Below are 16535 nucleotides of genomic sequence, written 5' to 3' on the forward strand. Positions count from 1 at the left end.
CGCAATTTGTTCTAATAGGGCATTGGTTGGTACACATCAAATAGACCAACGTTAACTAATTTAATGAATAGATATGTATAGCGAGTGCGTCAGACATCATCATTGATGTGGTGGTGTAATTTTCAGTATCAATTAAACCTTCACCAGTTCAGCGTCGACTACCGTTATGGTATATAATAGATTGTGTTATATGATCGTTTTATGGACGCATATCGGGCGAACGCGAAACAACTCGTAATTATTATCCAAAATACGCACTGTGTTTTTGGATAAGAGTCAAAAGACAAAACACATAAAAAATTATGAAAGTTACATGGTTTTCAAAACACTGCCCAAATTCAAGGTCCTGCAGGAATCTTCTTCCAAATCAAACTTAAAATAATACTCACTTATTATATATTATTATATTCACTTCTCAATATTCAATAGGCTGTTTTGCTATATACCAGAAACGGCCAAACGGACGACCGTGGTCGATTTCAAAAACGATTCCCATTTGTTAGAATTTATTATTATACATTTATAGCAGCCCCCATAAAAAATCCCGGTTACCGCTGTCGACAATAGTTATGTGTATTTTATGGCTCCTCAAATGAAAAATACATTCTCAGTAGATCTTTATCTAAAAAAGTTTGGCTACCCATGTTTATACTGTTTCTTATTTGAAATTTTACTACCTATGTAAGCTATTACACAGGCTCAATATTTTGTCCAACATTTTCTCTATAACATAACGGACTTTCGTCTCGAATAATATCGATTCAAAATAAATTAAAGTACTCTACACCTGAAGCCGTGTCAAACGCGCAGCTGTCTACTCTTTTCTTTCTGATCACAGCCACAAGGTCGTCGGACAAATAAATTAAAACAAAGAGCAACAACAACAGTTTAAAAAAAGGTGGGTAAGTGGATGTCGCTCTGCTGTACAGTAGGTTACAAGTGGGTCACTGTATAATGGATAGTATTAAATTTGAATTCAATGATATAATATCACTGTATAAGAAAAACGATTCTGAGCGGAGACGATTTGTCAGTCTAGTTATTAGACATAGGTACATATTATAGGTATACTTATCTATAGTAATAAAAAAAAAATTGACCTATAATAGGTATCAATAATAAATTCCAAATTAATCATATCACAATAACGCGTTCTACATCAACAACAAACCGTGGTACTATCATAGATATATAATAGTATACTTTAGAAGTTTCAATAATATACAATCACAACAAAATAACTAAAATAGTTATCCCAGGTTTTTAATATGTAATTTCGTCCAAATTTAAACTTAAAATGAGTATAAAAATAAACTGTACTTATGTATTTTTTAGAATTTTTGGTAACAGAATTAAATATTTACGTGAAATCTTGTTTTAAATTTTCAATCCTTAGATATAAAAGTTGAACATTTTATAAATTTTTAACTACAAAATAATTATTCAATTTTAAATTTGATAAATTTTGTCAAAATTTCAACTTCAAATAATTACAAAAAAAATGTGTGCCTATGTATTTTTAATATTTTACAATTGCTATTGTAACAATATATCAGGAGCCTTGCATTAAATTTTCACGCATTTTTACCAAACAAATAACAATATAGTAGTAGCCTTGTATTAAATTTTCAAATATTTTTACTCAACAAATAAAGTTTTGTTGACATTCATAGAAAAAAAAACGAATAATATTGGAAACTGAAAACGTTCCTAAACAGTTCAAAACAAATCAAAATATTTTGAAATTTTTATCATGTATAGAAAATGGAAATATAAACAACCAGTGAAAATTTCATGTATCTACGGTCATTCGTTTTAAAGTTACACCAAAAACCAAAATCAATTTTCTCGAAAACAGATTTTGCGTAAAAATTCCCGTTTTTCCTTAATTTTTCTTTTGTTTTTCACGGCGCTTTTGAAAACTATTGGAAAAATTTTACTTTTGACCCCCCAAAGTACCAACTAGATTCACTTTCCTATCAGAAAAGGTACTGTTGAAGAAAATCCAAGCACTTTTACTGTCCTAAAAGGTGATGACAGACACAAAAATAAAGAAATAAATAAAAAAACACACATCATTCTAAAATCAATACATTCATCGTTCCACTCTGAATCGAAAAATATATTTAGATATAATATATCTGTAATGTGCACGACTAAAACCTAAATGTGTAAATGTCGTAACAATATAATATTTCGTGTTCATTTTCTATAAATAAGCCTGTAATGGATGTGTTCGGTTAAGTTAGATTTTTCTGAAAATGTTTTTGAATGGACATCAAGATTACGTCTTAAAATTTAAAAACAAAACTATTGGTTTGTATCATATTATGTTTTGATTTTTTTTCAATAATTTCTACCTGGTAGGTATAATCTATAAACTAACCTTTTACCTATTTTCAATGTTTTAAAATGTAATAATTTAATATTATCATAGTAATAAGATTTAGAGATTTCATATTATTATTCAATTTGTCCGTATAAATAAATTGATTTGTCGCAAATTATTTTACGTATCAATATATAATTAAGGGGTGTAATTTATAGCACACTAGAGATACATCATGCATATACTTTTATATATAGAGATACATTTACCGACTTATCTAACAGTAAAAACTGTAGGTACCTATTGAATTGATTTGAATTGTGTGATAAAAAATATAAATAATAAAAATAATTAACATTTTTATGTTGACTTTAACGTGTTAAAGTAATTAAATGTGTGCACATAAACGGAAATTCAGCGACAACAATTAATGTAACCGTATAAAAACATTGAACATAGTAGACATATACACTATAACCTACCCATTTGCTTATATAATATTATAATTGGTATAAAACATGCAATAAGTCTATATATCTTTCATCAATGTACTATGATTCAATTGTGTCCAAATAGCCATTATAATAATGCAATGTCCAACGACAAACATGTATAGTATTAGTATATAAATTAGGTAATAATATAAATGCAAAACATTACCTAAGATACCTACCATATAAGAATTAGAACAAATTAATAATTTTTAAAATTCAGCTCTAAATTCTAATGAAATAGGTAACAACAATTTTCTATTGGACCATAATAATTTGCAGTACCGTAGATTCTATTAAATATATAAATGTATTAGTCAATAACAATTCTGGAATGAAATTTTTTATTTTTTTTTCTTTATTATTATTACATACACAATCTGTACCTCGTGGGTACAATAAGAGTATTAGCTAAAATATAAAAACAAAATACATGAATATCTTGATAAAAGCAGCCACCCATTGATGACACTTATAAATTGAAGTTTGAATGAAATTATTAATTTTAACAGTGAACATACCACTACAAGCATACCATGTGTTTTTAATTAAAATTGGTCTACGATGGTTTGATAATGTCACAATAAAAAAATAACTTCTACGAAAACATATGGCACCTATGGAACATTAAAATATTAAAATATATAATTTATTTTCTAAATTACGTGCTAAGTTACGCATAACTAATTAATTTAAAGAATAATATATAAAGATAAACATTATTTTAAACAAAATAACTGATAGAGAAACATGTAATAGGTATATAAATAATATTGTGTTGACGCTCAAGTCAACTGAAAAATATTTTTTTTTCTACTAATACTTTGTTCACTATGTATGAATATAATTGCAAAAATTATTGTTAACATTATATAGATTGTTTGACTACAACTTAAATGGTCGTCGTTAAAATACATTTAGACTATTACATACACAGTATATCATTTTTACGTGTAAAATTATAGCACGCAATTTCAGATAATTTACAAACAAAATTGCAACTAACAAAACTATTTTCTCCTTGTGTCTATTTCTAAAGTTGATACACTATTCACAAATCATTCAGATGACTGTAAAATTATTATTAACATCTATGGAACGATAAAATGATTGTTTATAAATATTTTTGGTCACATTCTACTCGTATGCACAATACTCGTCAGACAATTAACAGCCTTTTTATGTCAACTGCAACTAGGTCATGTTAATAGCTCTAAAATGTTGTTCTTAATCAGTTTAATTTGTACTTGATGAATTTATACCTAACATAAACATGCAGCTTTACAAACTATTCAATAATTATGCTTTTCAATTAAAAAATATGTTCAGCTAACTGTATAGTAAAACAATAAATGTAAATTATTAATTCGAATATTGTTAGAAATATTGAATATTATTGTTGTTGCTGATGTACCTACTGTGTGAGCGAATTATTTGATTAATGTGTCTACTCATTGGGACACAATATTCTCATTTAATCAACTAATATTTTAATGTAGTCAATTAGCAATGAATGGCTTCCACCTGTCTGACAAACGCAAGCAATCAATCTAAATTGCCGACAGTAGCGCCTAAAGAACCATCATGGTCTTCACCCGATAACTTTTTAACTTGAAGGAAATCCTACTTTATTTACTTACTAAATAATTTCCACGTGTGATTTATAAACATTAATATTCAATACGAATAATGAATATAATATATTCAAAAAAGAATCCACAGAAGTAAATAAGATAAAAACTAAAATAACTAAAGATAACAAATTATTTGTTCACAGTGTAAGACAAAGATAATTTCCAATGTTTAAAAGTGAATTTTCTATTTAATATCATATCATTACGTTTTTATTTATAAGAGTTTTAAGTTAAATTCATATGTATAAAGAAGCAAACAGTGGTATCCTGTGAAATTTGTAATGCACTGCAAAACTTGTCCAAACAAACTTTAAACATTTACTATTAAAAACTTCATTGAATGTTTACTATTAAAAAGATTGCCCTATACATAAAAAAAAATGTTTAAAAGAGTATTATAGAAGATTCATCACATTCTACTTAAAAAGTTATAAAATATTTTAATTATAAAGTGAAATATCATAATATCATATTATACTTATCATATATATACTTATATACATAATATATAATACATAATATAATATAATATATATATACGTATTATATATTTATTTAATTTAGAAGAAAAAAAAAGGTATAGTAAAAATGATTTATTGTACTACAGAAATAACACTTAAATAATAATAAATAATAATATATATAAGCACTCTTCAATTATATTGATTCGATTTTTAATTGTAAATTGTACTTATGAAAGTTTATTCTTATTCATTGGACTAATTTGAATAAATTGACTTATTTATTATTGCCATCATTTTTTACTATCGGTAATATAATTTTACGGTTACAAATAAATGGGTAAATAATAATAAAACGGTATTAAGAATTATAAAAAAGTTATATCATCGTAATTTAATAATTTAATAACTAAATAGTTAACATTTCTTTTAATACACCAAAAAACAACTGAATGTAATGAATAATATTAAATCATAACATGACTTATGACTACATGACATAAAGCTTAAATAAATAAACTAAAATAACTAAACTATAACTAAATAGGTACTTACATAAATCGGTTCATAAGTTGCATTTATTTGATTTATGTGTTATAGATCCAAAAGGCAAATTTAAACTGAAAAATAAAATAATAACTAGTTGTACTATTTATTTTTATTTATAAGCTTATAAATAAGCTTATAAGCTTATAATATTTTAATAGGATTTCATAAAATGTTTAGATTAGGCACGAGGATGAAATAAGTATACGTTAATGTCATAAATTAAGTTATTCAGCAGTATTCCACCAATATAAATGAAAAATAAACAATGAAATAATTCATCATTTTAAAAGTTTTATATCAAATTTAATATTGCCCTTTAAAATGCAAATATTGAAATATCTAATTATAATATTTTCTATCGACGATTGTATAATTGGGAGTGAAAAAACGTCCGACATAACTTTTGCATTGAATCACACCAATCGTGTTTCTATAGGTACATGATTTCAATAATTTTTTGTCAATGTAATGTATTTTTCGAAAGATAATAAACAATAATATAATATTGTTAAACATTTTGTTAATTTACTAAAAAAAATTTTTAGAGTTAATAAAAATGTATTTCTATAATATATTTATTATAAGTAATAGTATGGTAATATTTGGTTATGCATCTGCACATATACAAGTTTACACTTGTAGCAAAACACCTTACAATATATAAATCCTGGTGAATTAGTTAAATATTTTAATATTATTTTTCAAATAGTTTATAAAGAAACAAAATAATAAAAATTTTTTAAATATAACACGGAATTAATTTAGTCAGTATAAACTTTTGGTTCTAAAAATGTTCGGGTATGTATCACGGGGGTGCTCTCAAAGTATCATATAACTCCTCTATCGATTAGAATGTGATTACTTATATTATGTGAACATAGATGGTATTTTATATGCCGGTCATATTCACAAATTCTCATTAATTATCGAGAAATAATAGGTACCTATATAATATAATATATTTAATATAACTATATAAGACGCTGTAAAGTTCCAAAGTATGCGATAAAAGTATTAAATTTAATAATGCACACTATTCATACCATTGGAAATATTTAATTTGCCTAATACATCTACCTATATACTTCGAAAGTTTAAACATTTTTTTTTTAACTGGTATGTTTCGTTATTATAGAAAAATATTATTTGAGTTTAAAGTTAAAAGTTACTTTTTTTTAATGTATAAACTTCTAATAACTACAAGTTAAATATTTGAGGAACTCAACTTCGTTAAAAATCAATTTCATACATTAATTTTTCAGCTGAGTATTTATATTTTATGCCAAATCAGGATAAGCAAATTTGATGAAAGAAAACATAACTACACAAAAACTGAAAAAATATATTATTATAATAATTAAAAAATTTCATTATTTTTGACAGAATAAATAAAAGAATGGACTAAGGAGGACTCCCCAATAATATTAACTAGTTGAAGTTATAAATTATTATTTAGGTTAAATGTTTAAACATTTTTACCAATAAACATAGACGCAATTAGGGTCAAAATTCTGGGTGGAGGGGCTACAGCCCACCTAATAAAACTATTAATTTAAAATAACCCATAGGCGGCTTATATCTAAATTAATAAGGAATATTTTTTGGGGGTATGCCCCTCCCTAGATCCCCACCCTAGTTGCACTACTGTCTATAAACATAGATGACAAATTTTATAATCAACCAAGACGCACGAAAACCAATAGGAAGATTCCTCATAAGTTGTACTTAACATAAAATCAAAAATTCATAGTGACGATATTTTTTATTTAGATCACGCCATTAACGTTGCTTTAAATGTCGAACTGGATTATCTAGTAGTGTTATCGTTGTGAAATTTAAAATGAATATGTTTGAATGATATTGTACATTCCTATAGGCATTTATATAGCAGTATTAATATAAGTACATTATTTTGATCCCTATTGAAATCTGGGGACTGGGAATAGTGCATTAAACACTTTGGTAGTCTACAATTTAGTATTTACCTATGCATAATAATATAAGCTGAAGTATACCATAATACCGCAATTTCTGATTTTTTTATTTCTATAAAAATAATAATTTGTACAAAACAAAATATAACATTGATCTAGGGGTTTTATATTAGGAAAACAATTGACTTAATATGACTATTATAATTAATTAACATTTAACTGATATTAGTGATTAGTTACTACCAACATATCATGGGAAAAAAATTGACTAGTAAATTAAAAGTAACTCGTAGTATAACATAGTTAAAAGTAACGTAACTTTATAAGTCGTTTATGCTAAGGCTTGAAATTATAAAAGAACTTTTAATTCTTTAGAATGTCATTTAAATTTCACTTGACAATAGTTTAAAATGTGAAAATAAGGCTGAAATAGTTTAATAGAATAATAGATTTTCAGACAAATACAATTTATAAACACGTAATCAATAAGTTAGAATTATGCGATACATATAAATTTAAATCCAAACAATCCTGCATAGTTAAACATTAATAAATATAATATCAAATGTAATCAATTTAAATTATGAAAGATACACCTAACACTGTAACATCAATAAATTAACTAACAATTAATTTACAAATTAAAGACTATTATTGCATTTATATTTACTTAAGATTATTATATAAGTAATAAATGTAATTCTGTAAATTAGTCAAATATTTGTTATTTAGAATTTACCCGATAAACTTCAAATACAAATATTTCCGCATAAAATATATATATTAAAGGAAATGTTATTAAATTTAAACTAATTAGTAAAGTACGTTTTTTACGTACTTTACTAATAACAGTTAACCCGTATTTTAATTTTTGAAGGTTATATTTTTAATTAACTAAAGCTAAAACCAGCTAAATAATAATCATTATAATAATTAATATAACCTTTTTTTGTTTTACAATAATTACGATATTTAAATATATCAAAATGTAACGACAATATTTTACTTTTTCAATTTCATTTAATTATATATATTTTTTTTAAATTAAATTAAATTAGGTATACATTCATATTTTGTACGCCTTTCATTATAATTTATAACAATGTTATAATTTGTAGTGACATTAAAGAAGTAATAATTACTATTTATTAAAAGATTAACACAACCAGCTGTGTTTAATTAGTAATTAGTAATTATTCTTATTATTTAACCCACATTTTAAAACCAGGGCATGGATTATTGAAATTTATAATTAAATATTATATCCATACAAAATAATTATATACCTTTTATAGGTGATAAAATCAGTTTAAAAGATTAGAATTTAATAAATATACTATAGTGATGATAGTGATTAATGTGGTCGTTTTTATATTGATTGTTTTTATTTTTTTTTGTATGTAAATGTTAATTACGCGTTTTTGTTTTTATTTTTTATTTTTGTTACCGGAAATATATGAATGCATCTAATGTTATTTATAATGTCTAGACATTATAAAAAAAATAGCAGGTATATTGTGTATAATGATCACATTAATTGTCATTTAGTAGGAACTATAAATTATAACAGTTAACGCCGAATGAAAATCAAGCTATACATGCAACAAAAATGATGTGACAAATTTTCTACCAGTGTAGGGGTACATTTTTCGAACGATACTAATATGACTTGTTCAGACTATTTTATTATTCATTACTGGAATACATCAAACACCGAGGGGGGAGAGGGGACGTTCATATAGTCGTCCAAAAATTATTTATATGTAAAAAAAAATCGTATTCTCCCATATTAGAGTAAACAATAAAATCTTTAATTTGGAAATAATTAATTGAAACATCACATGACATAATTTATATACGAATATAAGTGATTAAATTATGAACATATACAGTATATACAGGGTGATTCCCCCAGCATGATAACACTCCTTTTTTACTGTAAATTATTTGGTGGATAATTTTTTTCGAAATTGTCGATGTACCTAATTTAAAATTCAATTTAGTAGTTTCTTAATAACTCAAATGTTTATATTGAGAATAATAATCCTTTAATAAATATAAAATAGATGTCAAATTGGATCTAGTATTTATCATACTTGGACAATTTTTACAAATTATTAATACTGATATATTATTATTGATGACAACAATTTGCAAATAAGCATGGACCTTTTATCCTTAGAATATAAAGTTAAATATATCAAAAACTATTCGTACAAATAATTTATAGTGAATAGGGGTATTCTCATTTGAAAAAAACAAAAGTTTGCATCTCCACAGGACACTCTTTAAGTAGAAAAAAAATCCCAAGAATTAGAAAATATGGTCTTAATGTATATTTGAAAATTCAAAAAATCTGATTTTGAATAACTGTATTATTGAAGAAAAAATGAGATGCTCATGCTTGGTTAATCACCCTGTATATATAGTATATTAGTATATACTCCTCATTTAACTGCTAGATTTGTATAAATATTTTATTATTTATTTTTGTTAGGTACCGTGCATATTTAAATAAACAATTGTTATAATATGTGTGCAATATAAATATTATTTTTCTGTTTTTTTACCCTTGATATATAGGACGCTATTCTAACTTAATTATATTGGATAATAATAATCACTAAACCTCTCCCTCTTCAGTGTGTTATATATAATATATAATATTTATTATTTTGTTTTGTATGGTTAAGGTAGTATGAGATATTATTATTATTACTATTATTACTAATATTAAACGTTCGCTATTGATCACGAGGGCAGACATACAAGCATAAAGCCAGCATTTTATCTCGTGTGAAGTGTTTAATAGACAAGAGAATTATTATTTAAGTAGGTAAAACCTTTTATTAATATCAATGACTACCGCATATTCACATTGACCATGTCTTCAAAATTATAAGAGCGTAAAATATGAACGTGATTGGACAAAACATTGCTAAATTATAAAACAATTTTTTTTTGTCTATTAATTTATATATTAAAAAAATATAGCATAAGACAATTTGTTGTATATTTGAATGTTTGAGGCTTACATTTTTATAGTTTTTAATTTATTTTATTTATTGTTATTTATTCAGATTTCTCATTTTGTTTAGTTAGAGTAGATTATATTTAACAACTATTGAATACAATACATTCAATCATAAAAACGACATAAATAAGAATTAAGAAATACCTGCTCTGATTACTCACATGTTTGGTAACCTGACTTTTTCTTAAAGAGGGATAATATTTTTCCAGCAATCACACACGATACCAATATTATTACAATAATAGTTATAATGTCTGAAAAATAAAATAATACAATTTTAAAATAATGGGGTGTCTAATACTTATAAGCTATAAGTTATTGCGGTATAACGTATACAGAACACGTGCTAAAAACCACACGAATAATAAATTATAATTATAATTATAAATGCATAGGTAGTCCTAATTTGAAATAAATATAAATTTGTTCGAGACTTCGACATAATATTTAATATTTAGTTATTTTATCTCCTATATTTTTTTTGATAAATTTAAGTTCTACGGTTATTTTTGATTACATTTTAGATGTAATCAAAATAATTATTTTAATAAATTACATTTTAAAACATAAACCATTACATTTTTAACAGCTTTAGTTTGAAATACAAAATAATAAACAAATGTTTGACTCACTGAAAAATGTTAAAATATGATTTTCTACATCAGATTTGCACTCAACATCCCAGTCAACTGATATTAATGGTCTTAAAACATCAATAAATATATCTAGTTCGCAAGCGACGGAATCGCAACCAGGTACATGCAGTAAATATGGTTCACGGTTACTTGTGTTTCGATACGATATCTAAAATATAAATTATTATTAACCAAAAAATAATACTAAAATAAAATCATATAAAAATTATGATATCATATGCTGCAGTTCTGGTTTAGTTAATCGATTAAAAAAAAAAAACGTAATTCATATACTGATTTATACATATATGATATAAGTACTTTATTCGTAAATGTATTTATACTTTATATATATCACCTACATACTTAATATTTATGTGTGCAAAAACTCACTGTGACAACATAATTTCCTGTAGTGTTTAACCGAAGTTCAATCATCAAGACAGCTGCATAGGGCACCAGTAAATGTTCGTATAGTTCAAAAGCGTTGAGTAAATTAACCATAGTAGTATCATGAGCTGAATAAACCCAAAGCATTCTGTTAGGACTCAGGGTACCATTTTTCTTTTCGTACATATGGGTTACAACCTCGTTAAGTAAAGGACCTGAATGCAAACCAAACCTTTATTCTAATATCACTATAACCGTTATAATATATAAGTATATAACAAACACAACTCATAAAATATACTCTAAAACTTTGTTGCATAATGTTTGTTTTTTGAAAATTTAACTAGTAGGTACCTATATAAACATTTGTCGATAATTGGCTAATTGGCAATTCATTTTTTCTCGACAACATGAGTGTTACACAAATAACGTACATTATATATATAACATTTAAAACATACATCATGAAATTAATTCTATAAATTGGGCAATTCTTGGGTCACGTATTTTAATTTATATTTTTATATTATATTAAGGTTCTTTTCGATGGTTTCCATTGCCGCATATGGCCCAATGCCGGGCAAAATACATAACCAGCCCATACCGTGAAAAATTCATAACCTTATACGTTATACCACATACAAAAATGACTCGATATTCCGCTTGCATTTGATAAAATCAATATCCTAAAAGCATTTACGAAAATGGCTGAAGACCACACAGATTCTTTAGAATCCATAACATCTCAATATACGCATAATGTAAATTAATTTTAATAAATATGGAATATTCTTTTTTTTTATAATGTTAAAAAATAAAGAACACATTTTTTTAAAATTATTAATACCTAATAGAATGAACGTTGATCAAGTTTGTATTTGTTTTAAAAAAAATTAAACATTTTAATCGTAAAGTGTAACCCCTTGATCCTCTTAGTTGGCTTAGTTCTTTGAAAAAATTTAAAAATTGTACGCACATCTAAATTTAACTATCACGTGTTAGGTACTATTATACTACATATTTAAATATTATACATGGGTTTACTGGAATTTCATTCCGATTTTTTACATTTTACAGGGTCAAAAATAATATTGTTATTATTTATCGTTAATGATATATGGACTGCTACTTATGTTATGTATAGTTACAAATATTCAATAAATAAAATGAATTATTATTCATATAGAGTTGGCAATTTTAATGGGCAACGAAGTGAACGGGATCAGATATTTATATATATATATATAGATAGATTATACCTCTGAGCAGAATATAGGCTAATTTAAAAAGGGAGAGAACCAACCCCGGGAGGTGCTCAAACAGGAATTTTGAGATTTCCAATGGAAATTTTTGTTTTTAAATGGTTGCCATGGGTTTTGAAGCTATTATAATAATAATTATTGGTTGCCGGGAAACGAAAATTATAATAATAATTTATAAAATCACTTGCCAGTTTTTAATCTTTTCAAAGTATTAGTGTGTGTCGCCAATTCTTCATTTTCTTTAGCTATTGTCAATAATGGTTCAGGAAATATACTTTTAGTCCACTTCGGTAATATGTAGTTGAACTGTGACTATAAAATCAAATTATCTATTCGTTAAGTTATATGTATAAAAAAATTAACAATTTATGTATTGTAATGTATTTGTAACTACCTACGCAAAATATACAAAGTAAAAAAAAATTATAAAATTATTTTCTGTTAAAATTTACTTATATACTATAAATCCCAAATTAGATGTACTTTTTTAAGAAATAATCAGTAATTAGAATATATTCAAATAGATAAAATAAACACTAATTAAATAACGGCCTTAGTAATATTATAGTAATCCAAAATGATTCATATATTTTTTATCAAATAATAAAAATGTAGTAGTATTTATTTTATTTTTCAATACGGGACGAACCCATTACATAAGATAGCAATACAGTATACAATTAATGCTTAACGGAAACTATAGGCTACTTTATTAAATATATGGACATGGCTATTATTTCAAATAGGTACGTAATTTAAATATTCCAGATATAAATTATAAATACCGGGTGATTCAATGAACACTAAGACACTCATATTGTTTCAAAATATATTAACGTTTTTCAAATATTATATTAAAATTAATATAATTTTTTAATAAAAATGTTTTTTTTTTAATAATATTTTTAAATTTTAATATTAAATAATCTTGCTGAAATTTTTAAGTTTTTCCTTTTTCAATGAAAACATACAGTTTTAATTTTACATTTCAAAACAGAATATATTTAAGTCTTTCTATACATGAAAATCGAATTAAGGACTAGTAGTTTATGAGTTATAAGTATTTAAAGTTTATAGCTCATAAACTACTCTTCTTAAATTCGATTTTTGTATATCGAAATAGTAAGAAATAATATTCTGCTTTGAAATGTAAAATTAAAACTGTATGTTATCATTCAAAAAAGTAAAATACTCTAAAAATAATAAGGATAAAACATATTGAAAAATATATATATTTTTTTTAATGTTGTTTTTAACGACTAGCATGTAGAAACCATGTACATTTTTTTTTTAAAACTAATACTTTTTTAAATAGTTATTGGTTCATGATAAAAGAATCACCTGGTGTATATTTTTTATTTTGAAAATAAAACATTGATCGTATATAAGGTCACAGTATCACCGTAAATAATCTTCCCTTTTAAATCATAAGTTACTATTATTATTTATTTATACAAAAATTAAAAACATAATATTTTAATAATAATTGCACTTCTATATTAAAAAATAATTTTAATTAGTTTTATTTTCAGTACCTACATAGGAAGTATTTAATTTTTCAACATGTCTATGTTTATTTTTAAATATAAAACGAAGTTACAAAAATATATGTACCTATACCTAACTACCAACTTATTAAGTTTAAAATGGTTGAATGATGATCAATAAAATACAACAACTGATCATTTATAAACATAAAATATGAAAATATTAAATACAAAAATGTATGTGTACAGCTGTCGTTATAAATTAATAATAATTACATTATAAAGCACTGAAATAAAAAATAAATGGTGAAATATTTTAATTTCACCCAAAAATATAAAATAAAATTTATCGTCATAATAAAATGTCAAATTATAAAAAAAATGCTAAAATCTATTAACAAAATTGCTTAACGCATTAAATGGATATGATGGATCAGTTAGTATGTATAATACAATAATTATGAATTCAAAAACATACAATTTACAATATTCATATAATTTACTAATGTATAATGTTATATGTTTAGTATTTACCTCTACGAGAAGTGCATCATATAGCAACGTAGTAGATTTGATGACCGTTTTTTTACCCATTTCAAGGTTGCTATTTTTTTCCATATATTTTAACGCCGAACTAAACTGAGCGTAAAATTTTTGTACCTCGAAATCGTTTACTACCTTATCCAACTCCTGTGAATAGAGTGGACATGACTCTGACATTAACAGTAACTAAAGGAGATTCAATACAAACGCATTATGATCAAATTTTAATATTATAAGACAAATGATTAAAAAATGAATCAAAACATCAAACATACATTTATACACAAGCATCGTTTTGTTTTTGTATAACACTTTAATGCCTAGATAGATAGGTAATCTAGGTAACAAATATATCAATTAAATCGAAAACGAAATGCATACTCATTTTTAAAAGTATCGGACCTCAAAATATTTATATGAAATGTCAAATGCTTAATACAAACAAATAGACATGTCATACACTCATACCTATCTACTATTCGATATTTTCTACGTGAACTCAATTATTTTGAGTTTATTACTATCCGAAATCCGAATGAACTTTAGTGTCGTCACACGAAACCGAGCTGAATAGATGAAAAAACGTACGTTTTCACGACAAATTGAATATTACGTCATGAGTCATGACCTCAATGCGTCAGTCTGTCTACTTGCGAAAAAAAGACATTAAAAAAACTAAAAGCACTCTAAGCATCCGTCTTGAAAGCTAGCCTATAACTAATTTCTCAGCTGTATATTATATTGTTTGAATCTCTCGGTGTTTTACTTGCTCAGCGCAAATTATGAATACGTGACTTTTTCTAGCTTATCCTTTTTTTTTCGTTTTAAATAACTAATTCCGCGTTACAATATATTATTTTAATATAATATGCGTAAAAATAAACAAATCAATAAGACATTTATTTCGAGAACATTATATGAATTCGTTCTGATAAAACAAACACGCGCCCAAACCACTGTGTACGATATTATACGTACGTTATCCATGGACTTTGGCACAGTGTGTATTGGAACTAGTTGAATGTGCTTTCCAGGTTCCATGTTCCAATCCCTAGGTCCCACGAGAGGATACAAACCGGCTAGATTAGCTTGGGCACTCATTATGGTCCGATCGTAGTCAGAGCTCCGCACATAAACGTCTTCTGCAGAATACACTTCCGGCAACCATTCACTGTACCGTTTTCTCAACCATTTTCCCAGTTTAAATTGCTTTTCTATTCCAGACTAAAAAGTAAAAAACATGACCCCACAAGTCCGTCGTTTTAAAGTCGACGATAATGCACGAAACGACGTGTACCTATACTATATAAATATTTTTATTATGTATTTAACTTATATAATGTTCTAGGTCCCTTATTATTTATCATATTTATAAACGATCTGCTAAAATTGAAAATAAATCATAATACAGAATTATTAAGCTTCGCTGATGATACAGCTATTCTACTATCGGAATTAACTGTTGATAAACTATACAATGAAGCTAATAAAATTTTAAATACTGTTTATGCTTGGTTCTGTAAAAATAAATTAAAATTAAATCTTATGAAATCAAAATATATTTGTTTTATACAGCAACCGTCAAATACATTAATACAAAATAACCTAATAGTACATTCTTTAAAATGTAATAAAACTACAAATACAGTTTGTGATCCTAAATGTATTATACTAGAAAAAGTACAGGAAATAAAATATTTAGGGATAATTATTGATGATAGATTTAAATGGGAAAGTCATATAAATTATTTAAATAACATGCTACGTAAATTCTTCTATTTCTTCA

The 16535-nt window shown here is 25.2% G+C and overlaps 1 protein-coding gene across 5 annotated transcripts in view; it reads right to left on the reverse strand.

Moving 5' to 3' along the window:
• Positions 1–3167: 3167 nt before the first annotated feature.
• Positions 3168–16535, reverse strand: part of LOC100168134 (testicular acid phosphatase homolog) — a 14559-nt gene continuing 1191 nt past the window's right edge. The window contains exons 2-9 of one of the 5 annotated variants that reach the window (XR_003839042.1): positions 15728–15973; positions 14741–14935; positions 12908–13031; positions 11461–11672; positions 11065–11236; positions 10594–10686; positions 5471–5535; positions 3168–3437 (exon numbers count right to left, since the gene is read on the reverse strand). Coding sequence is in view for 2 of the 5 variants with exons in the window: in XM_029487308.1 (XP_029343168.1) it covers positions 5531–5535; positions 10594–10686; positions 11065–11236; positions 11461–11672; positions 12908–13031; positions 14741–14935; positions 15728–15973 (1047 nt within the window). In the remaining 3 variants the exon portion in view is untranslated. Of the gene's footprint in view, positions 3438–4581; positions 4819–5276; positions 5536–10593; positions 10687–11064; positions 11237–11460; positions 11673–12907; positions 13032–14740; positions 14936–15727; positions 15974–16535 lie in introns of those variants that run through there. The other 4 variants (XR_003839043.1, XR_003839044.1, XM_029487308.1 and 1 more) reach the window with 4 other exon arrangements.

The sequence above is a fragment of the Acyrthosiphon pisum genome, chromosome A1, assembly GCF_005508785.2.
Source record: "Acyrthosiphon pisum isolate AL4f chromosome A1, pea_aphid_22Mar2018_4r6ur, whole genome shotgun sequence".
NCBI lineage: Eukaryota > Metazoa > Arthropoda > Insecta > Hemiptera > Aphididae > Acyrthosiphon > Acyrthosiphon pisum.